Here is a 23,568-nt window from a genome sequence, read left to right as displayed (position 1 = left end):
ATCTTAAACCAATGTTTAACAATATTAAAAGGAATTTCCAAACTCCAGAAAATGTTTTTATATTTTGGAAATGTTTTAAAATCTAAAAATTGTTACTATTAATTGATTAACCATTGTCAGCTGTTATAATAATCGCAAAAGAGCCAACTTTTGACCAATTACTGCTAGCACAGTAAAATATCAGCCCATTATTTAAAATCGCAATACAAATGTTTCAAAGTAAATATTTTTAAACTTTGGAAATGTTTTAAAATATAAAAATCACAGCTATTAATTGATCTATCATTAGCCTCTGATATGATAATCTTAAATGGCCAAATTTTGTCCAATATCATTGCTAGTACAATAAAATCTCAAACTATTATTTAAATATGTACATATATTATATTTATCCCTTTTTTGTTTGAAAATGTTTATCCATCAGCATTGATAGAAAATCCATTATCAGTTTTTGCATAATCGTTTATCAGCCAAATGCCACAATCCCAAAAAGCCACAAATATCGGTCAAATATAGTTTACACACTCAAGCTGATTATATTAGCACAAAATCATTAACCATTACTTATGCATCTTTGAAAAGTGGTTGAAAGCGGTTTATTATCCAATGCCAGTGATTGAAAACAAACACAAGTAAGAACTACAAGCGGTGACATTTAATAATAAAAAAAAAGTGTCAAATATCGGCCAATTAATCAGTTTAGGCGATAAATCGGTTGATCGCTTGTGTAAACTGACAAAAACAAGTCTACTTAATTCCACACACTGTTCAAACCCATATGATTGTGTTTGCTACGTAAGCACATCCTCACAACGTGCACGCTGCTTAATTCGAGGTAGTGCTTGTGTCCTCTAATAACAGAGCAGGAATTGGTTTGGCGGGGTTGATATCCGGGTGTCTATCTGGAGTGACGAATCCATGAAGCATTTCAGACCATCTCCCCTTTTCAATTTCACTCGGTGCCTGTGAACCAACATGGTTCTGATGCCTTTCACCCTTCAATGGACACACAGCCACCGCTAATCAGGATTACATCCTTCAGTCAACAGTGATTTCAATAAAAGAAAAGAGAGAGAGAGAGGCGGGAGAGAGAGAGAGAGAGAGACAGAAGGAAAGAAAAACAACAAAAATTATCATAAATATAGGAAGCTTGAGCTGGACTGACGGCCCGGTTGTTGTCGAGATAGCAGAAGGTGATTAAAATCTCATTCGACGGGAATCCGACTGAGGCGTGCTGGTCAAATTGTGGAGGAACACGCACACATGCATGCGTACACACGCGCGCAAACACACACTCCTGGTAAAGTGAAGATGATGGAACTCGCCCCCGAGTCGCATCTGATTGCACATGCACACACAAATTGGCATAAAGTAGATTCATGAACAACAAATCATTGCAGGGGGAGCCTGACCTCTTCAAAATGAGCCTTTGTTACAATCATTTCAGTCAGCGCAGCCGCCACGAGGTGCCTCATACTAATTTGCTGTCTCTGTGAGAGAAGATGTGAAAAAACCGCCTTGCCCCCCAACAGGTTAACACGCTCACCTTTAAATGGATGTGACGTGTGACCTTATTCAGGGTTTGGATATCGAGCTAATAACTTCCTTCGTGAAACAAATTACCCAGTCTTGGCCTAACATTATTATTTTCTGTATGTTTAAAGAGACGATATTTAACAACAGCGCCGGCTGTGAGCGAGAGAGTGTGTGTGCGCGCCGTCTGACTGTGTACGGTTTAATTACCACATCGACACATGTGTAACTGATGCAATACCGCTGCTCGCCGGTGAAACCCCTGTACAAACACACATCACTTGGAAAACTCTTCCAAGATGTGTGCTCGAAAATCAGGGAATTGCAAACATGCAGGAAAACGAATATACACTCGCTACCGCATGAAGCTAATAAACCGTTTCGGACTGGCGTGTTAATGGCGAGACCACAAAATTTGGACTGGGGGCCACGGTTGTTTTAGCTAAGCGTCATTATCAATCCCTGGAGAAAGCGCAAGGTGTAAAAGTGAAAGTCAATGTGTTCATTGTTCCTTCCGTCAAACGAGCGGACGCCAGTTTGGTGATTGTAGGATCGGAAGAACTGTGAGAGCCGACTTGTTTTCTGAGCAATTAAAGCGTTCGGCTCAACAGGAGAGAAGGTGAAGTGGTCTGCCATTAAGCCTAGTTAGAGGGGCCGTAAAGCTAACCTGTTGAGGGACGTGAGTGTGTGTGTGTGTGTGTGTGTGTTGAGGAGCTGTCTGGATTGTGTCAGGTTGTCAGGCTTGGCCACTTTAACAGAAGGAAGTTTAGGCGGTGACCCACGAGGCCAGACACTTTGAGGAGATAATGTCCAAGTCTTTCTTTCGCTGCCTTTCCCTCTTTCCCTCTCTCTCTCAACCTCCCCCAGGCCAATTAAAGCCTCGACTCACGGGAAAACTTGCCCAGGACTTCCTCTCCCTCCTCTTCCCCCTGTTTCTGCTTAGCAACGTCTTGTCAACACACACAGATCCATGGCATTCGCCTCACTATCACTGGCATAACGGTTTCAATTGCTTGTTGGAATTATTATGGTTTTAAAAACCTAGAAACTCGTTCTGGACGTGTTTGTATGTTTCGAGCGTAACTATATTGTGTTCCATTCCACTTTAACTTTCAACTGGAAAAGTATGGCTTTCGATTGGAAAACTTAACCAAGAAATTCAATTTGGCCAAAATTTGGTGATATAAATACTTTTATTTAGCAAGGATGCATGAAATGTATGCTAGTATAGAAAAATCCTAAAAACATTATAGCTTTCACAAAAATATTGATAATTATAAATGCCTCTTGAGCAGCAAATCAGCATATTAGAATGATTTCAGAAGGATCATGTGACTCTGAAGACTGGAGTAATGATGCTGAAAATTAAAAAAAAAATCAGTTTTGAATCACAGGAATAAATTACATTTTAAAATATATTAAAACAGAAAATAGATATTTTAAACTGTAATAATGCTTCCCAATATTACCGTTTTTACTTTTTTTGAAAAAATTTAGCCTTGGCAAGCATGTTTGAAAAACGTTAAAAAATATTGCCGAGCCCAAACTTTTGAACAGTAGTTTATATTATGCAGGTCTATAAATGGAACGCAGCATTAGCATACCCTACCTGACTTAGCTTGTGTGGATAAAACTGGTTAAATCGGTTTACATTGTTGTTTTTGCTGGCGAGGCGCTCATTTCAAAAGCGTACTCTGCCCATCGTGTTGGCCAGATGGAGAAACGAAGACAGAGGCATCCATCGCAGCTGGCTCTGATTACTGAGTGTCTATCCGTCCTCCAGCATCTTAAGTCATGCATTGAGATATTACTCGAAACCAGGAAGATCCAATGAAGCCCAAACAGATATAAAGTTCCAGACTGACTCGATCAATACTTGTCATTTCGGCAGCCAAAACTTTGAGCCGCGCAACTCTGATTCTTTTTGATAACGTAAACGATATACAAGGTAACAAACGTGAATGAGCTAATTCTTGCTTCTCGGCGCAAGCATCCTGGTCTTTACTCAATGATCTCCATCTAAACCCCTCACAAAAGAGCTAAAGGCTCTGTGACACTCTCACATTACACGTGAATATCTGAAGTGCTTTCGCCACCCACCCTCGCCGAGAACGATTTGCTTTCCCTTTTCTCCCCCTGGTCTCACTCTTTGGACAAGCAAGTTTACGCCTGGAGGATTCAAACACAAACCGAGTGTCATTTGTCCTTCAGTTCTACCCACCCAAGTGGTGATTAGTTTGGTTTAGCTGCTGGCTAAGAAAGCAAACCAATACAGTAGACCAAACAAGACACCCGATGCTGGAGGGCAGAGCGATGCTCTGATTGGCTGCTCTTCATTATGTCCAGCTGGAAGGTAAATAATCAACAAACACTCAATGAGGGACAGCCTGTTTCAGCCCACCACCTTAATCAACACTTAAGGAATCAAATTGGATTTGCCCTATCAGAGACAAATAGACTCCAGATTGTGTGTGTGCGCCTCTCTCTTTCATTGTAAGAGTGTCAGATATTTATCGTTGCTAACTCAAAGCCGAAAACGAGTGATAGATTATTTCTATCCTGTTACACTATGTTTGCCATTTATACTTAAACGTTAATATGGAAAATGTAAATATGTTAATTATTTATAATATTATTACATATAATTATTTATTTATATGTAAAACATAAACATTTAAAAAATGATATGCATTTAAGTACATAATTTGCAGTTGCACTATATTATATATAATGTAATATATATGTATACCCTTCTTTAGAACAGAATAAGGCAATAACAAAACTGTGGCAACTCTTTGGAAACATATTATGGAAACATAATTTATGTATTTAAAAATTGTATTTCCATCTCTGCTGCAACAGTTTTGGACATGTCTATGGTGTCATTGGTGTTTAGTGATGAGTTTTTGGCTCAAGGTCTGCATTTAAAGTCACACCAGAGGTGTTCAGCTGGGGTTTGGACTTGGCTTTCTGCAGATCAGTCAAGTTCTTCCACACTGACTGAATCAGTCATGTCTTTTTGAACCGTGTCTTATACACAGAAACACTGTCATGTTAGAATAGAAAAGGGTCCTGTCCAAACTGTTGCTATAAAATTAGAAGCACACAATTCCCTAGAATATCATTATATGCTTAAACATTAAGATTTGTACTCATATAAATTACTAGTCAAACATGTTCATTAGAAGGGGGTGACCCAATATTTTGGGGAATATAGTGTATATATACACACAACACTTCTGCAAATCATACACTATATATAAAAATTCACACAAATGTTTTTTGCACCAGATAGATCGATAGATTCAGTATTCAGTGTGCTTTGTGCCAAGAATGAAGTTTTTTCTGGAGAAAAAAAACAATTGATCACTAATTTTTCCCATAACAAAGTGGAACCGCTGAGTTTGAGCAAGCCAATGCAAGTATAAACTAAAATCTGGCTAATATACAGTACGCGATGTTCTCGCATCAGTATGCGAGGTGGATACAGAGCCTGTGTGTGTGTGTGTTGGAACCATTCCACTGAGTAATCCTGTAGGTCTGGCAGAAGAATGCCATTTTTAAAGACATCCCTTAAAATCTGCACCCTACTGAGGCCAGTGGTTTCCTCTGTCATTACAGAAGTGTAAACTCCTGGATGTGGTAGATTGAGGGTAATTTCTTACAGATGCAGAGCCTCCTCTGGCTCTCGACATGGAGATTTAGGGAGAGAGGAGATCCAGCTAGGACTCGGACTAGCTGGTCCCAATTCAGGATAGAAAAGCATGAATCTGTAACTGAACGCAGGTGTAAATTACTCATCACAGGCTTATCTGGAAATTATATTATTGTTATTATACACAAATGTCCATGACATTCTATACCTATGTAGTCATTGGGTTTGGTGCTGGGATTTGCACACACACCCAGACAAGAAGCCCAAAAGTGACGTCTGGGGTCGTCTTTTTGATTTTTTTAGCGCCTTTACTGCTTTTTAATGGCAGAGAATGAGGGGATATAATTGAAAAGCAATTAATAACCCTTGACATTTTGCTTTCAAAACATGTTTTATGCCAACCCTGCTATATTCAAGGTCCATTTTGGGGTAAATATCAAATATCAGAACAAAAATAACAGCCTCAGGTAGTAAATATATTTGTACCACATCACATCAATTATTATTGTCTGTATTTTCCTATCCTTTGTGCCAAGAGCTCTATATAAAATAGTAATAATAAATATTTTAAATAAAAAATGTTGAGATGATATTATTATTATTATTATTATTATTATTATTATTATTATTAACTAAGGAAATTGTCCGCCAATATCTACTAACTCCTATAGGCCAAGCTCTGCTGTTGTTTTACATGTACTACTGTTCCTTTTCTCGTTCATTGAAGGGCAGAGGTACGATACTTTTTCATTCAGCATATTGAGCAGGTCTCTGGACAAGCCAGCCAGCGGTTTTATAGTTAATCAATACCAATCCATTCCCAGCCTTGATGTTAAATAGGGATCAATACAGGCAAGCTGTGACTGGATCTGATTTCAATTGGTTGGCCAAGCAGTGGGTTTTAATCTGAAGCTAAATCAGACAGGAGAACATAAGTCAGGTGAATTACAACACTCCTTTCCCAGCACCAGGAAACGCCTGTCATATTTTATCATCACAGTCTGAGCAGGTTTATTCACCACCTACGTTTTTTTATTTATTTATTATTTCATTTCATTTCCATGAGAGAAAGAGATACAAGCTGTCGCTAATGACTAGCATACAAAAAAGACGAGAAAATCCTATTTCTCAGCTCTGAAGGAGTGGGAACCTGCAAGAATGCCTCCTTTTTTGTCTCTTCTTAACTGATTGATTCAGAGAGACCGGACAGATCGATAAAGTTCTTAAGTTCAGTACGCTTCCCGACCAGAAGATCATAAGGGTCACATAATTTCTGAATTAGTCCAGCTGATTCGCACAGATCAGACATCCCACGCTACAAAGAGGCCACTTATTATAGACAGAGAAGAACTTACCCAGCACTTTTTTCCACTACACTTTGAGGTGTATAACGCGTAATACTCTCTTTTCATCCTAAATGTTGCCCCTTGTCTTCAAAAAGCCACCTTATCTATCTGCGGCCGATGAAATAGCAAGCTCTCCGACGAAAGACCTGCCATGTATTCCTGTGGATAAGTGTTGTCAGCCACCACACTTTTGCTAAGCCCCCTGAAATCCCACTTTCAGGAGCGAAATCCATAAAACTCATCCGACTCTAGCGGATCTAATGAAACATGCTAGCCCCTATAGCACTGATTGATCAGCCAGCGGTCAAAGCCCTGGCCTGGCTGCCCCAGTGTCCCGCTCCTCTTGTGGTCCATCTATGATGATAAATTAGCATTAGATGGAGCCTAATGAGTTTACTAAACATTTGGGATTTGCGCTAATAAACTGGCAAGCTAGCAGGCTAGCAGTGAGAATGAGCAATCCCCGAGCATCCCCTTATCTGAGGGACATGACAGTTAAACCACGCGTCCAATCTGCCATCGATTCATCATCCTGGCGCCATTGTGCATTCTTCACAAGAGGATAATTATGCAGAAACTGCCTCGGAAATGCAAGTGTTTTACACAGAGAGCGTGACCTGGATGTTGCATGCATACCATGGTATTTACATCTTTTGCTAGCATTATGCTGCAGAAATGGATGAGCAAGAGCGAGTCTTCATAATGACTTTCTAATGCACATGCAAATTAAAAATGCTTGGGGCATCTGTCAGCAATGAGACACAAACTAAGATTTATCTCAAAGTTTGATTTAGCCCACATTACAATGTACGATCGCGCAGCTAAACGGCCTTGCTTTGTGCGTGCAAACGATTTAAGAGTTAAACAAATATTTAGCATGGCTAATGATATTCTATCAAGTCGACCTACAGCAACAACAATCAATCAGCATCGCACCCCATATTTAAAACAATGTAAATTAGCAGCAACTTTGAGTCGAGTAAATGGCTGATGATGTGTGCTGGATGGCAGACAGGGTTCTGGACGCTGTAATTGCTGGGAATGATTATAATGAGGGTTTGGGAAACTTAAGCAGAGACTCACTTATAATGATAAATAGCCTTGAGCCAGTGTGTGAAACGGGCGGCCTAACCTTTCAACTACACAGCTCGCTGCTGACTTCTGGGCTCGAATGTTTCTGATTCCTTTTTGCCTAAAATGTAATTCAGACTTCACACAGGGCAAGTGCACGCACAGATATACGTCCTCCAGTGCAAGCGAGTGCAATCTACCCTCAAATGTTCATGTGAGATTCGAAAACACGCTTGTGTTATCAGCAGAACCGACCGGTGGCCGATAATATTTTGACAGAGGGGCCTATATTTAGAGATAACTTGTCAGCTTTAATAAATGATAGTTATTTGCTGCAGTTTTTTTTGAAGGTTTCAGAGCCGATGGCCCCTCCCGGGAGCCCATGGGACGGGTGACGGCCAAGGCCCAGTGCATCTGACGGAGAGATGCTGATGGCGTGTGCCCAATGTCCAGATCGCTGTCCTGCGACCTCAAATTGGCGCGACCAGCACCATGTCCAATACAATCCTCACAGTGTTTCCTAACCTAATCTCAGCGGTGTCACACGACAGATTGCCACATTCGGAAAAATGGGAATGGAGGTTGGGTGGGTGGCTGACTGGGAGGGGGTGGTTTAAAAAGAGAAAAGACATGGGAGCTTTGTGTTTTTTTAAAAAAAAGAGAGAGATCGGAGGGACAAGGAGCGGATATTTCTTCCAAGAGAGACAGCGCACACTCAACACCCTGAGCTGATTTACAAACTGCTCCTAATGGCAAACAAATGTTGTGGGTGTGTATATTTGCGAATAAGAAAAAGAGAACCGTACGGATCTACCAAGCCAACATCTACCGCAAAACAAAAGCCAGTTATCATGCTTCTACAGGCTAAAACACACACTGACATAGTGTTGACAGAATCAAACAGGACGCTCCATAAACACGCACATGTAAAATAGACAATGCGGCCGAAAGGAAACCAAACACGTCAATTTAATTTAGCACGAAAACATTCTGCTGTGCCGCAGCGCCCGGGAACTACAAACGACTGCAGAAGTAGTCAAAATAAAAATAAACAGTAGATTTAAAGCATTTTTAGATATCTGTTTTGAATCCATCCATGGTGTGAAGTTGGAGCAAAACAGGTTGTGCTGTGGAAATGGGACACGTTGTCCGCATTCACAGAGGGAAGCGTCATGAACTTCGGACATGCATTCCAGTCAGTCCTTCCTAAACCACAACTGATTCAATTTTCCCGGTTGTTATTCAAAAGGAACGTGCACCCGCGCCGGGCTATTGTGTGACAGCACACCCTCTCCAACTGCCCGGGGTGAGTTTTTGTGCATGTCTTCCATGCATGCGTGCGCGTGTGTGTGTGTGTGTGTGTGTGTGTATGTAATCACATTTGTACGTGTCTGACGATAATTGTGCTTTATGCACGTGAGTATTTGTTGCATGTGAATCCATTCGTGCATATGCATGTGTGTGTGCGCGTGTTGACACGCTCAGCGGGGGTTTTCATATAGCCCAACAAAAGGGGAGTGTCGTTGCTTTGTGCGCTCAATCATATAAAAGGGGCTTTTTAAAGCACATATGTCCCCTCCACGGAGTCCTGATTAGACTCTCAATATCTCCACCAGACACACGCACGCACACACACAAATCATGCTGATTGTTGTAGCAAAACTATCATTTTCACATATCTCTTCTGCTCTCGCATCCACAGCTTTCTCACCACTAAGAGTGTGTGTGGATTTCGTCTGTCACTATAGACTCCTCGGAGCCAGCGTCTTCCGGTTACAGGGCCCATGCAACATGTCTTACAACAACACAGCGCAGGGTTCCCTCCTGTCTACACATGCTAGAGCCATTTCCCCCTTCCCTCTTCAATCCTCACACACAGACCCACATGGCATGAAAAAAGAAATGCACACATTCCCATTGCATGTAGCAGCTAAATCAAGACCATTGATGTTTCTATACTAATAGAGAATCCTAACTTTATTAATTAATAGAAAAATATTGATGATTTAAAAATAAAAGTTCCTCTCCTTTCACAAACCAGTGAAACCTATATAAATGCAATTTGAAGCCTATATTTTTTGCTTGCCATCTGATGTCAACAAACTTGAATGCAAAAGTGCAAAATCATGTCACAGGAAAAAGAGCCTTTCTGATTGGCTAAAAAAAAGTGTGATTGAATGTTTTTACAATTTGCAGCAACAATGTCTGTGATTACTCTCAGGAAGAAAAAAAGTTAAAAACTCATTGCAGAACCTTACGCTCTGCAAAAATAACGCTTCCTCAATGCTTCATTGCAGCACTTCCGAAGTTTCTTTCTCTATTTTATTAATATTTTTAAATTCAATATAGGGCTTTTCGAGATTAAAAACGTTATTCATTAAAAGTAAGCTAGCAACAGGAAGATCATGAGTTTTGTTATACAAATTAATAAAATCACTTTGGATTAAAACATATTCCTAATGTAAATATGAATATAATAATGAAATAGCTGGGAGCATTATTTTTAAAAGTATACAAGAAGCAATGATTATTTTTCAGATAGGAGAGTGTTTACTCTGTCCGTAGAGGACATTGTTGTGGAGAATCCTGCTCTTGAGTTGTGTGCTGTCGGACATCTGCTAGGCCTTGACCCACTTCTACGTGTGAGCAATGTGTGGCAGCGCTAAGGTTTGGCTTTTTGACCGCAGAGGCTGTTTCTCATTTTCTGTGTGAGTGCTAGCTGCCAAGGGCAGGTTAAGCTCTCTGCTTCTCCCCTCCTGTAGATCTGGCATCCCTTCAGTTCCTCACATAAAAGGTGGCAATCTTCATTAAAACCTCTTACAGACAACTGTCAGTTATTCACAGTTAGAAAGAGCCAGCTGTTCTCACTCGCTCGCTCCCTCTCTTGATCCCTCTAGTGAGACAGAAGTCACTAGTTCATAACAGAGGAGTTTAGAAGCGTAGTCAGTTCTGAAGAGTTTCAAGGTGACAGTGTCATCCACGCTGCACGCAAAGGCATTTTTGTATATCATTATGTCGAAGAGATAAAAGAGCAATTAACAAATAATTACAAAGTTTTTGGTCTACATTTCAAACAAGCCGGCATAAGGAGAACCTTAAGTATGCTAATGATAAATCATTTGCATACTAGAAAGCACTTGCCTTTTTTCTTTCCTTGCCTTTTTTTTTTTTTTTACAAAATTCTCAATTTATTAAGGCAAGATGGATTAATATTTAAATGTTCAGCTGTTTATGTATTCAAAGAAAATGTTACATTTAATGTATTGCACATAATAAATGGTGCCAGAATCAAATTGCAATCAGTTTGTTCAAGTAGGCCGGATGTGACAACAATGGGTCAACCAATAACATGACTGTTTTTCTATCTATGACAGATAGGGGGAGTCTTTAAAACTAGTTTGAATACAGTCATTATTTTTGAAATTCACTTCGCTGCCTCTAGTGGCACAAAAATGGCACTGCACCTATAACTAACGCCCTAAACATTGGACGGAGCGAACCTAACCAGCAATTATGCACTTAAAACCTGTGCCAGACAACCTACACCAAAGCAGTACACTTGCAACCATCCTAGTATAGCACCGTGTGACAGCATGAACATTATTCTGGTGTTATTTTTCATCCTGTAGCAGAGATCTACATTCTGCTTTCATTTTGGCCACTAGTGGACTTGCTCATTGAAGGAAAAAGCACTCTCTCTTTCTTTCTCTCTCTCTCTCTCTCTCTCTCTCTCTCTCTCTCTCTCTCTCTGATGTTAGCAGAGGGTTTGCTGACTGTCTCATAAATAAGGAGTTGCTGCGCACACCTGTGTACCTGCAGCAGTGAGGCTGTTACCTGGCCAGAGATATATCTGCTGTCTGCAACCTCATTAATCAGGTCTAATGGAGCTCCGGCGCTCTCCTCCTCTCACACGTGTCTCTCTGTGAACATAAACACACATATATGTGCATACGCATCCTCCAAGGCTGCTGTGGCTCTACTGGAGGTACAAGGACTTTTCGAATAAAACATTCATACACATACACGGTCTGTTGAATGTCACCTGGACAAGGTAAGATATAAATAAATAAAAATATTACTCTCGTGGCTGGAGGCAAAAGCAGCAGTTCAAGTGCCCTCTAACGAACCGCTCTGTTTCACACATCCTGCATGGTTATATTTCCTAGTAAACAGGAAGTTCGGGTGGGACATACCGGGGGATTGTACTTCTATTTGAGCAGCGCTTAATTTACGTCAGAGCATGACTTACTGCTTACTATACTAGTCAGAGTCATGTGACATCAGGGGGAGGAACATTCTCATTTTATAGAGCATTTGATTGGACAACAATTTGGATACTATAAGAGAAATCTGCACAAATTGTACCTTTAGGGCAGCTTGTCACTGGGGGAGTACTCTTAAAAAGACAACTTTGTACCTTATCTACCTCTAAAAAGTGCATATGATTTTAGTGTAGTAATGCAAAACCTTAAGGTACTACTATGAAACTTTTAGCTGTAAATGAGGTACAAAGATACTCTCACTCCCCAAAGGTACAACCCATGCATATTGTTCTGAGAACTGATATGTTGAAAATGACAGCTCAGTTTGGTTCATTAAATCTGCTAAATGTGAATTTTGTCTACGTTTAGAAATGCATAGAATGTCTCAAAGCTAATAAACAAGGACTAAAGCCACAGAACTCTCCACAAGGTGGGTAAAACAGGCCTATCTTTGGGAGGAAAAAGACAGGCCAGGGAATTAACACTTAACACGGGCTTAATTACAGCACGCACGCGCCTGTGAAAACCTGCCATTCAAGAGCATTGGTAAATAAACCTCTCTTTACAGGTGATCCAAATGTGTCTCGCTCCAGACAGCCCTCTGTTCCAGCGCTGATATGTAATTAAAATCATCTCCAAAATTCTCCTCGACAGGACGGGCCCGAGCCAAAAATGTAAATGACATTAAGGGAGACAATGAATTGAATTTTGTTTAATGTCCCTTTTGCTGGTGCTAATTTACATAGAGCTTTTCCAACAAAAGCTCTGACCTTCTAAATGCTGGCATTTGCTCAGCTCTGAGAGCGGGCCTGTACGAGGATGAGAGGGTGGAGGTCTTTTTAAGTAGCCTGGTCAGAGAAGATACAAACAAAAGGGCAAAAAAAAAAAACTAGGAATGATCTGTGTTGGTTTTTAAAGGATTAAAAAAACCCGCAACAGGCAGAGTATGAACACAAATTTTTCCCCGGCATATGGCTCCAGGAAGACCTAGCTAATAACCTAGCGTAATCCCTTCTGGAAATGTCCTCTGGTACGAAAAATTAATGAATGTTTAGCTAAATCAGCATCGGGACCCAAATACCACGCAGTCCGAACAGGTGCAAAAGCCTCAGCGAAATGAGCCATATAAACCGCCCTGCTACACAACTGTGTACTCTGACAAAAAAAAAAAGTCAATGTCATGAATTATTCAGTTGAGGGAGGGGGTTGGCTGTCAGAGGTCAGCATGTCTTGACCTTTCTGACAGGAAGTGAAAGGGAGATCGGTTGGCTAGGAAAACCCTGATCGCTCTTGAGTCGGAGGGGTATTATTAGTTCTCAGACCGATACGAGGTGGTAAATGATCCAACGCCTCACACTTGACGTGCGTTCAAGACATCACCTACAACAGTTTGAGTCTAGCCGTAGAACTCCTCATTTCTGAGGCTCAATTTATCTTTCAAAAAATACCAGTGAATAATCTATGGCGAAGCCGGTTCGGGCTGTGAAATATTTAAAGATCCGTCAAGGTTGAAATTTTGTAACAGCTGTGAAATACAACCAAGTTTTTCTCGTTTTTTTTTCTTCTTCTCCTCGTGAAGAACCTAAAGCTGCACCAAAGTCCAAGAGAAATAGTATAAACAGATGTCTGGCTTGACTACAGGAAAATAGGACACATTTGGAATGATAAGTCTCCTAAACTCCATTGAAAATGCCAGAAGCGAGCGGGTGCCAGTTATTGTCCAAGCCCGTGCCAACGAGCAGTATGCCTGGCCCATGTGCCATCTGGGAGAATGTGGCTGAAAACGTTATTGATAATGGATCACCAGATCTTCTGGTCATCATAGCCCTGTTTAGTAGAACATTCTCTTCCTCTATCTATCTATCTGTGTATCTATCTACTTCCTGTGCATGCAAATGCTTGTTTATAAATGGTGACTGAGCATGCATGTATCTTAGCTATGCATAAAACTCCCTGGTGTACTGTAATGTTCCACTTTTTCCTCAGAGAACAGGAAAAAAAGACAGACCTAACAAGACATAACCCCACAGGATTGGTTTTGTGATTACAAATTAGCTTTATATCATACACCCCACCTGCACGAATGCTTCAGTCATTTGAGGTTCGTGTTTCCGTGCATTCCGGGCTCTCCCGGCCGCCTTGTTCTCTGAGCGTTGGATAAAATAATCTGTTCACAGTTGTGATATGCAGACAATGCAGTCGGCTAATGAAGCACATCTGCTTTTGTGATACGACAGAACGGATCGCCCCTCTATGAAAACGATCCTCTCGAGTCTTTCAGAAGCCTCACAATCAAAATGTGAGCTTTTTTATCCGCCGTTTCAACCAACCACAATATCCCTCCTTTTTGCCGAGTATCAGACCTTCTTTGCGCTGTTCTCCTTTTCCTCTTTTACTAGTGTTACACACATTGTTCACCAGATTGAAGCACAAAGCGCCAAGAAATCCGATCCATCCACCTCTATTTAGCCACAACACAAAGCCCAGCAATTTATGGGAAGAGTCAATGCAGTAAATATCAGTGAAACCCTGTTATAAAGTGTTTTTTTTTTTTCTTTTAAAGGTAAATACATTGTATAAGCCATGGCCGGTGGGGAGAATCGACTCGGACTGCCTGAGACTCTTTTCAGGATCTGCTAAGAGGAAGTAATATGTGTTTTATCTTCTGTTCAGAAAACCAAAACAAATCCTCCTCCTCCTCGTCGGGACTCCTCTTTTCTTTTTTTCTCTTGCCCGACTAGCTTTTCTTTCTCCTGCGGTTGAGTTACAGTGAGTGCATGAATGTCGGTCCTGTAACTAATTACTGTTCGCACACTGTCAGAGCTCTTCACCACGTCTGTTTAAACAAGCAAATCATTTAATGCAAAGATAACCAAGGTTACAGGGATTGATTCACACTCTTTGAGAGTGTTTACAGAAGAAGATGTAAGGAATTAATATTCCGCTAAAAAAGGTTAAATAGGTGCTCTGTTCCAAAAGCTAGTCGGCTGCCTACATAAGTAACATTTTAGGGCATCATTATGCTGATGTGAATAAATATTTAGCATTGATGCTACCTCATAAGACACCACATTTTAGCCAAATTTTAAGGCAGCATTGCTTATTCATGGACAAGAAAATCCCAGAATGCAATGAATAACTAAAATTTGTGAAAAATCAAAATGAGTATAAATGAAAATGAACTATTTTATGCTTATTAAAGCATTGTGGAATTAGCTTAGTAACATGTTAATGTTAAACTCTACTCAAATGCGATTCAAATGTCTGTTGCTGACTGTGTACAGCATTTATTGAATGATGCCTAACGCAGAAAACAAGACAGCTTACTAAGCTTCATAACAGAGCGATGGATTATGATTTAAATCAAATATTGATTATGAATAAGCTATGTGGAAGAGAGGAAAACTTCTACTCCAAAACTGAATCAAACCGCCTCTCCTCACATGAACCAGTTCACTCACATTATTGTGTAGTACGGCAGGGTTTCCACATTACGACCACATGACGTGAGAGCGGGAAATGCTCAGACCTCCAAACACGCAAGCACGGCCATAATTTCGACATGCAGGGCATGAGTCCTTTTTTCCGATGCTTCACACACTTCATGCATGGTGAGTGACAGAGACAACTGGTCACTGCTATTTGATTACTAATAAGAGAGTTGTTCCCTCTGTCAGATACCAAACATTCCCCGCTAAGCAAACAGCTATTTCAGCAAGTCAAACATTAGCATTGCTATCCACTGGTGGCGCATATTTCGTTCCCAGCTTTACCCATCATCTCGCCCTCGAATCTAATTTCCCACTCAGTGGACAGGCAAGTTCGTGATTGGGAGATAACTTTGCAACAGCTACAGCGAGAAAACAAGAGAGCGAGAGAGACTCTCGCTCCTGGCACCGCTTGCTGGTTATTCATGGCTCTTTACAGCAGATGGAAACAGAGAGACTCCTGGCTTTATGGAGCAAGGTAGGCTTGTTCTAGCTCAATAATCTCCACGAGGCCCGGACTCCAGCAGCCAGCGCTCCCTGTCACATTTACCGTTTCAGCCGCGAGTCCAAGAACTGCCCTGCCGTAATCCACGTACGTGCTGCCACCACAGGGATAATTGGACAAAAAGGAAGAAGTGTAAGTCTCGCCGAGTAAGTGTAACCTTGAGCCAGACTCACAAAGAGAAACATAAGCTGCAGAAAAAAAAAAGAAAGCACGTCAATTACCCACTCGGCAGGAGCCGGTGTGTTTGAACACGCTTTCCCTAATGTGATCAACATGCAACCGCCAACAGCCAGCCCAGAAACATTACTCATTTCCCACCGGCAGCACTACAGAGCACAACGTAAAGACGCCTTTTTGCCTCAAACATGCACGCTCGGAGATGCAATGTTACTGCTCAGCTGCGGCACGCAGTCGTGCCACAAAGCCAGCAAGAGGCAGTGCACTGTTTACAGAGAAGATAAGCAGAGCAGTTGTTAACAAATTACGATGAAAGAGTTGAGAATTTAAAGCCAAACGCTCTCTCGATGCGGCGAACTGCTTGCAAGTCTGGAGGAAAGCACTTCCCTGACAACTCACCAGCAATTACGCGGTCCCTAAAGACACCCCGCGTCAACCCACCTGCGCGGCACGCTGCACAACAACACGGGGCAAGCCCGGGCCAGGATGCTGGGCCTCAGTGCCCTATGCTCACAGGAAGCAGAAAGATAGGCTTACCTGTCGATGATCACAGGGTCTGAGGGCGTTTCGTTCCTGTTTCCGCAGCTTTTTTTGTCACAACACCGACTTGGGGAGAAGAACACAGGGAGAGAGAAAAGGAAACATGAGATGAGATATGAGAGAATCAGCAAACAGCTTGCATGTGTCTTTCGTCTCCGAGCACCGTGTGTTTCGATTTATTCATCTGACACGCTCTCTCGTCCTCTTTTCTAGCTAACCGCCGAGGTGTTTGGCGTAGGTTCTGGCTGAGCCGGATGGTGTTGGTGGCTGCGGTTCTCGCAGATGCGGGCGGCGGGTAAACACAGAGCCCGGCACTGTGGCTGAAGGAGGGAAAACAGCATGTTTTTGGTGTTTGTCTTAGTGCTGAGAGGAGGAGAGGGGGTGCCAGGAGGCTGGGAGGGGGGAAAGCTCTCTCTCAGCCCCAGCTTTTGTTTACCTCTAATTGTCAAGCTGTTGTGTCTGGAGAGGATGCAAGATGCCACCTTCAACCAGGATTTCTGTGGGGCACTTATTAATTACCAGCTCAAAAAGCCTCCATCAGTCTCCTACAATGTGCCAATGGCTCCATTTTGAGGTCCTGAAGATGCTTCTATTATGCTTTCTTTAATTAATGTTGAAATTACAGAGGGAAAAAAATGTTATGCCTCTTGAATTTAAAGAAGCCTACTTGTATAATGGTTACATGTCTAAGTGAGCTAAATTAACACCATATGGTATGGAAAACACGTAAAGCTCCTTAAAGCTGACAGCTAAAGTGATTAAGGTATGCCTGCGGACCTCTGCTTGGGACTCGGAAACGCATCTGTGCGGTTTTGACGCAAGCAACAGAGTGCGATGCGAGGAACTTTCTCGTTCGTTAAACGAGGCTCTTAAAAGTTTGAAGCGTTATTAGCTCGCGCGCAGAAGGATGTGGCGTGACCCCTGCACACGGTTCTGATTCCTTTCCGATTTGATGGAAAATGCAGTGCTTGCTTCCATAAGCACCGGGTTCTCCTTCAGTGCAGTTATTTTATTTATCGTCATTTTTCTACTTTTAAAATAACCACGGGATAAGGATTTATCTGTGGCGTGTGGGTACAGAACAGAGAGAGTGGCGCACGATTAAAATGCAGAGGATGAAAAGCCACTTTCCAAAAAAAGGCCAGAGTGCGCACACACGCGTCTGCATTTGAGTGTGTGTGTGTGTGTGTGCGTGTGTGTGTGTGAATTTCAATTCATCCTCTATAGTGTTAAAAGTCCAGTGAAATCATTCATAAGTCCGATGTCACCAAATGATAAGTCAAATTTGCGCTTTTGAAGTAGAGCTTCTGAAACTCGCAGAGCAGGGCGCAAAGCGAACCGTAAATCATTAAGCATAAGCCGCCTGACAATTCTGAACATTTGGATTCTTTTCAGCGTATCCAGGCAGATCTATTCAGGGATTCATTGATTTTCTGTAAGGCTGATGCTCGGAGGCCTGGATGGGCCTACATCATGTGCGTTACGCATTTATGAAAACATGACAAGACATTATGGCTGATAAATTTCAATTACGCAGTCAAATGTAATAGTTTATAATTATCTGAAAATGAAAAAAAGATGTTTAGTTTTTCTTACCTGCACATAATTTCGTGTGTGAGAAGAACCCGGCACATTTCTGGGTTTTTATCTTGCCCTTCATAAATAATAGCCTTGAAATAAAAGTCACAGTGAAGACGTTTTAAGCAAGTGGACAACACATAAAATATAACATTTAAAACATTAAATATAAAACCGCATTTTTCCAGCAAAAAAAATAAAATAAAATAAAATAGGCTACTGTGAAATTAAACATAAAATAATAAAATGTGGTTTTATGCCACAAAGTTCAAGATCATCAATTAAAAACCGACAAGAGAAGGTGCGTAAATAAAATCAATTTAGCCCACACACATTGTTAACCAATGTTTTATCTGTAAACCAACACACATGCCCACATTCTAGATAGAGATAACCTTTGTGTTATTAATTTGCATAAATAAATATGATGTTTGAAATTAATATCAACACTTGGCCGGTCATTGCGATGACAAATTATACCACATGCATATCACTTTAGAAACGAAGAGTCGCATATGCTTCTGTTTAGATCTTTGCGCTATTTATTTGGGAAATGATAATAGAAATCACATAGATGTCGCTTCTGCGACGCAGATGGCCGCGGTAAATAATACTCATAACCGTACACATCAACGCGGTTATAATCTGCAGATATTTAGGGGTAGAGTGCTAATGGGCAATCTGTTGTTTATTTTGAGCCGCTAACAATGATTTTTCTTTAGATAAAAAGCGGTGTCGGGGGGTACGCTTGAGTAATTTTTGAGCATTGGCTTTAACAGATGGCGTTTGGAGCTGTAGGTGCGCACGGGCCTTGGTGCTTTTTGCGCGTTCTGTCTCACTCTCTCTTTCTCTCTCTCTTTCTCCCTCCCTCCCTCCCTGTTTGCCCTGCTCCCGTTATGATGTACTGTGCAAGAGCGCACTCCAACGCGTCCTTCCGTGGGGCGCGTTGGAGTGTGCTCTTGCACAGTACACCATTGCAATAGTTATAAAATAAAATAAACATTCACTTTTATATAAATAGACAGTAGGCCTATTATTGGTTCATATAAATGTATGAAAATCCAAGCACTGTTGTATACACATAAAACTGGAAAGAAAGAGAAAAAAAAAACACATGCGTAATGTGCGTAAATAAACGGTGCAAAAATAAATTGCTTTAAATATATGAGAACTTATTATAAAGTATAGTAGCAAATAGCTCCCTTTTGAATTTTAATTTGCCAACTGCATGCTGAATTCAAGCGTTGGTTTGTATTTATGAGTACATTAATTATATTAATCATTAATTCTATTAAGAAACATCTAACAAAGATCAAATTAAAACCGTTAACCCAAATCTAGAAATTGCAAATAACAAAACAAGCACTAGATAGAATTTATCAGACATTGCTTTATGGGTCCTTATTTATTTCCCTGGCTCTCACTGAAAATATACGGAAAACCATAAAGTGGCTGTTCAGCGCCATTGACTCTTTGATCATGTTCAGCTCCATTCAGAGGCGCCTCAGATAAAACCTTCATATTTTCTCTCCTGTGAAGCCAAACGATGGATAAACGACAGATAACAAGAGCCTCAAAATCAAGCTAAAGATCCGCCCTGTTCTTTGCCATGAGAGGCTGAAATGGACAATAGAAATGAGCTGAGAGTGATTTGAGAGAACATCAGAGTACAATATGAACTCAAGTGTCTGTCTCACGCCTGGAGCTTTATTTTTATGCCTTTAACCAGATCTGATTGCAGCACAACAAAAGTGAGTTTTCACGTGCGACAGCGCGATATAATGGCACACTAAAATTTAGCAACTGAATGCCAATTAATAAATATTGCACTGCCAGATAAAAAAAAAAAAAAGCATTTTTAATTTTTTATATCATATACAAAGCAGCTATGATATAAAATTATTACAAATAATTTTCATGCATGATAAATTATAATTTTTGTGCTTCACAAGCACAAGCATATGAGATATATATTGTCTCAGATTAAAACACGATTAAATAAAAAATAAAGTAAAAACAGCCTAATGAGCGCCATACAGAAATATAGGGATTGACAAATATGCCCCATATGCGAGAGCAAGACTATATTGTGGCTCATAAGAAACTAAATGATAAATAATTTTAATAACACTATATGTTATTTTCCCTTTATACTCAGTATTTCTTTATTTTTATTATTTTATTTTAAATGCGTAATTTTAAAGTGTATATACACATTTTTGTGCTCTCCACCATTTCATTAATTCGCAATAAATTATCAAGCAGCTACCCGAGAAGAAAAACGTGGTAATGTGATTCATATTAAATTAAATCCGCCAAATAACCTCCCCCATTAATCAGAGCAACCCAAAATACAGCCACGGCTTTACATTACAGTGTTCACAGTACATGTGAATATAACGAGCTACAGCATCAATAACAATAAAAGGCTGTGCATCTCCAAAAAATATGACATTTAAAGATGATGTGTTTGTTTTGTATTTTCTGGAAACATGTATATTGTAATATAAAGTGTGGCCAAATCACGTGCAACAAAATATCACAAAGATTAAAAATATAAATACACACACACACACACACACATGAGAAAGAAAAAGATCTTACCTGTTTTGTCATGGAATCGATTAACCGAACATAAAGATCCTGTTCTGTTCTGACGCCTGTGGGAAATTATTTTTGTTTTTCAATGTGGAAAAAGTCTGGTGTTAAAAAAAAAAAAAAAATCTATACATTTTCCTCGGGAAAAAAAAAAAATATCTGAAAGTATTCTTGATATTCACTAATAGAAAGAAAAAAAAAACATCGAAGGTTTGCCAACTACTAGAATTACATTTGTGGAATAAACTGAACTACATTTTTAGGAAACTAATATGGCTCCATTGAGCAAATAAAACACTTGTAAATCTATCCTTGCTGAATAGAGAAATTTACACTTACCGTTGCTGTACAATAGTTGTATTTTGTAATGTATCCCATTGTTAGTTTTTTCACTGTTAGGTTCCTGAAAATAAGCATTTGTTTGGGGTCAGATTGACATTATTGGGTTTAGTGTGTTTATGAAATGCATGCATTTTTGTCTGTATGCATGTTCCCTCAGCATCTTTACGCTTTTAAAATCCAGCAACTCTATTTAAGGTTGTTTTTAGTAGATTAATTCCTTGCAATAATGTGTATAATGCATATCTATTCTTTTTTTTTTTTTTTGTGAAATCCGTCAAAGCGGTTTAATGGCGCACGTGTTTCCAAAGATCTAGAAGTGTGGAAGTTTTAAGGTGAAAATTCAAAGCAGTATTCCAGAGTGGCGCTTACTTTCTCCTTTTCCACAAAGTCCACAAAAACTGTCCTTTCGATCTCCACTGGCTGTCCCTGTCTGTCATAAAGCGCCAGGACGAAGTGGAAAAAATTGGATTTTCTGAGGTTGGAGGGCGGTTGTTTCTCATAGTGCGCCCGTGCCAGACCAACTCCACTGCGGGGGAAAACAAGACACCAGTGTGGGTTAAAACAACAGGCGTACACTTGAGATATAGATAGATGTAGATAGAATGAAAACATGGGAGAATTCTTGATTTGTCACTTAAACTGTAATATGATGTAATGAACAGGGGAAAGCGGCGAAGAGGTGCATGGGGAGAGTGTAATTGATACATGGCATATTGGGGATTTAGGGGTCGATCTGAGAAATGCATTAAAAAATCGGATGATTTGGCAAACGTACCTCTGGGCGGCCGTGTTCGCATCCACCACCCCAGCCGTGTGCATCCACGATCGGACCGGATTCATGCCACTGCCCAACGGTTCCTCTTTCATAGTGGTCCCCCCTCTTGGTATATTCTCCTGAATCCCAAACATTAAAACAGTTCGCGTGCAACCCACTTCCAGCCAAAGAGATGAAATGAGAGTGTGAGCGAGGGCGCGTCGTCTCTCCAAGAGCCCCTTCGGATAGCCGTGAGAGTTTGTTTGGGATTTGTCGAAAAGAGAAGAAGAAAAAGAAGAAAAGAAAAAGCAGTCCCGACTCCTTCTTCAGTCCGTCCTGCGTTGGCACCACATGAACGATTCAGTGCGTAAAGATTCTCAAGCCTCTCCAAGCAGCTTGTTCGAATAGATGGAGATCCTCTCCCGTGGAAGAAGCGAAACAAGTCGCGCAAATAGCAGGGATATTAGACTCGTTTTAATTCAGTTAAACATTTCTTGCAACTTTCTGTTGTTGTTGTTGATGATGATGATGATGATGATGGTAATGCTCTTAGCTTGGTGGCATCCTATAACAACAGCATCAAAAAAGGCTTCGGGACACTGCTGAATCCACCACTTCTGGCTCCAAAAGACAAATAAACGCGTAAATGATCACCGTGGAGGTGTTCCCGGACACGGGAGAGGATGATGAGGGGCCTTTAGCGCGTCTTTGCAGAATGGATGGAAGCATACAAAACTCAACCCTCTATCCCCCAGGACTGGAACCTTTCCCGGGAGCCAAAAACTCCAGACCCACGGGATCCACGCTGTCAGAGGATGACGCGCACGTGGGCGTGGCTTTGCCCATACATGGAGAGGATTGACGCTTCCTGTCGCTGGGCTTTAAGCTTGGACCGTGAGTACATACGCGACTAGAGTCGCTGCTGCCGCTACTGCTTTTCCAGTGCGCATCGTGTCAAGTAATCATCAGAGAGGAACAAAAATGAATGATAATGAAAGCCCGCGAATAGAGCGCGGCGCGCGGGAACTATACTTCCTGAAAAACTGCAATGCAACTTTATAGAGTGCAAAAGAGCACTGACTGACCACCCATCCGCTGCAATTGGTTTCCAGAATAATAAAATAATAATAATAATAAAAAGTCTTACTGGGCCATCATCACTATGACAGCGGTGCCAAACGTCCCGGACGCGAGCCTCCAAATCGATTCACTTTGATTACTTTCAAATCAAGAAGGTGTACTGGCATTTTAAGACTACATGCTCCTTATAATAAACACCCTGGGCATCTGCATAATGGCGTAATGCGCGTCTTAAATCACGGCTACGTTTACTACTGCTTGAATCTAAGACCCGGTTTGCGTGCGTGGAGCGAACCGAGGCGATGTCAAACTCCTAGTCCTAGCGCGTACACGCTTAATTTTGTAAATTATTGCAGAATTACATCTGAAAGTGTGAAAGGACTCGGGGGAAACATTGCGTCCACCCTCTCCTTCTATGCGCAAGAAGTAGGATGTCTTTTGTAATAAAAATATAATCATTTATCAGGACAATAAGGGTCATTTTTCCTTTCATTTCGTAAGGTGCTCATGTCTCCGATATTGGGAGACTCTGCATGTATGTTAATATTTGAATTAATGGGCGAAAATGGAAGTCCGATGTTGGTTATCTGGGGACCCTGTGCGCTGGAGGGAGGGATGGATGGATGGACGGAGAGAGGA

The 23,568-nt window shown here is 40.9% G+C and overlaps 1 protein-coding gene across 11 annotated transcripts in view; it reads right to left on the bottom strand.

Moving 5' to 3' along the window:
- Window positions 1-23,568, bottom strand: part of LOC306852447 (transcription factor COE3) — a 95,995-nt gene extending 72,427 nt beyond the window's left edge. For 10 of the 11 annotated variants that reach the window (XM_079389285.1, XM_079389288.1, XM_079389286.1 and 7 more), the window contains exons 1-6: window positions 21,871-22,608; window positions 21,465-21,621; window positions 21,093-21,156; window positions 20,760-20,815; window positions 18,174-18,247; window positions 16,575-16,643 (exon numbers count right to left, since the gene is read on the bottom strand). In XM_079389285.1, coding sequence (XP_079245411.1) covers window positions 16,575-16,643; window positions 18,174-18,247; window positions 20,760-20,815; window positions 21,093-21,156; window positions 21,465-21,621; window positions 21,871-22,004 — 554 coding nt within the window. In that variant the 5' untranslated portion in view covers window positions 22,005-22,608. Of the gene's footprint in view, window positions 1-16,574; window positions 16,644-18,173; window positions 18,248-20,759; window positions 20,816-21,092; window positions 21,157-21,464; window positions 21,622-21,870 lie in introns of all 11 variants that reach the window. The other variant, XM_079389291.1, reaches the window with a different exon arrangement.

This window comes from Barbus barbus, assembly GCF_936440315.1.
Source record: "Barbus barbus genome assembly, chromosome: 32".
Taxonomy (NCBI): Eukaryota; Metazoa; Chordata; class Actinopteri; order Cypriniformes; family Cyprinidae; genus Barbus; species Barbus barbus.
The sequence above is the reverse complement of the archived record's forward strand: the minus strand, read 5'-3'. Positions and strand labels throughout refer to the sequence as shown.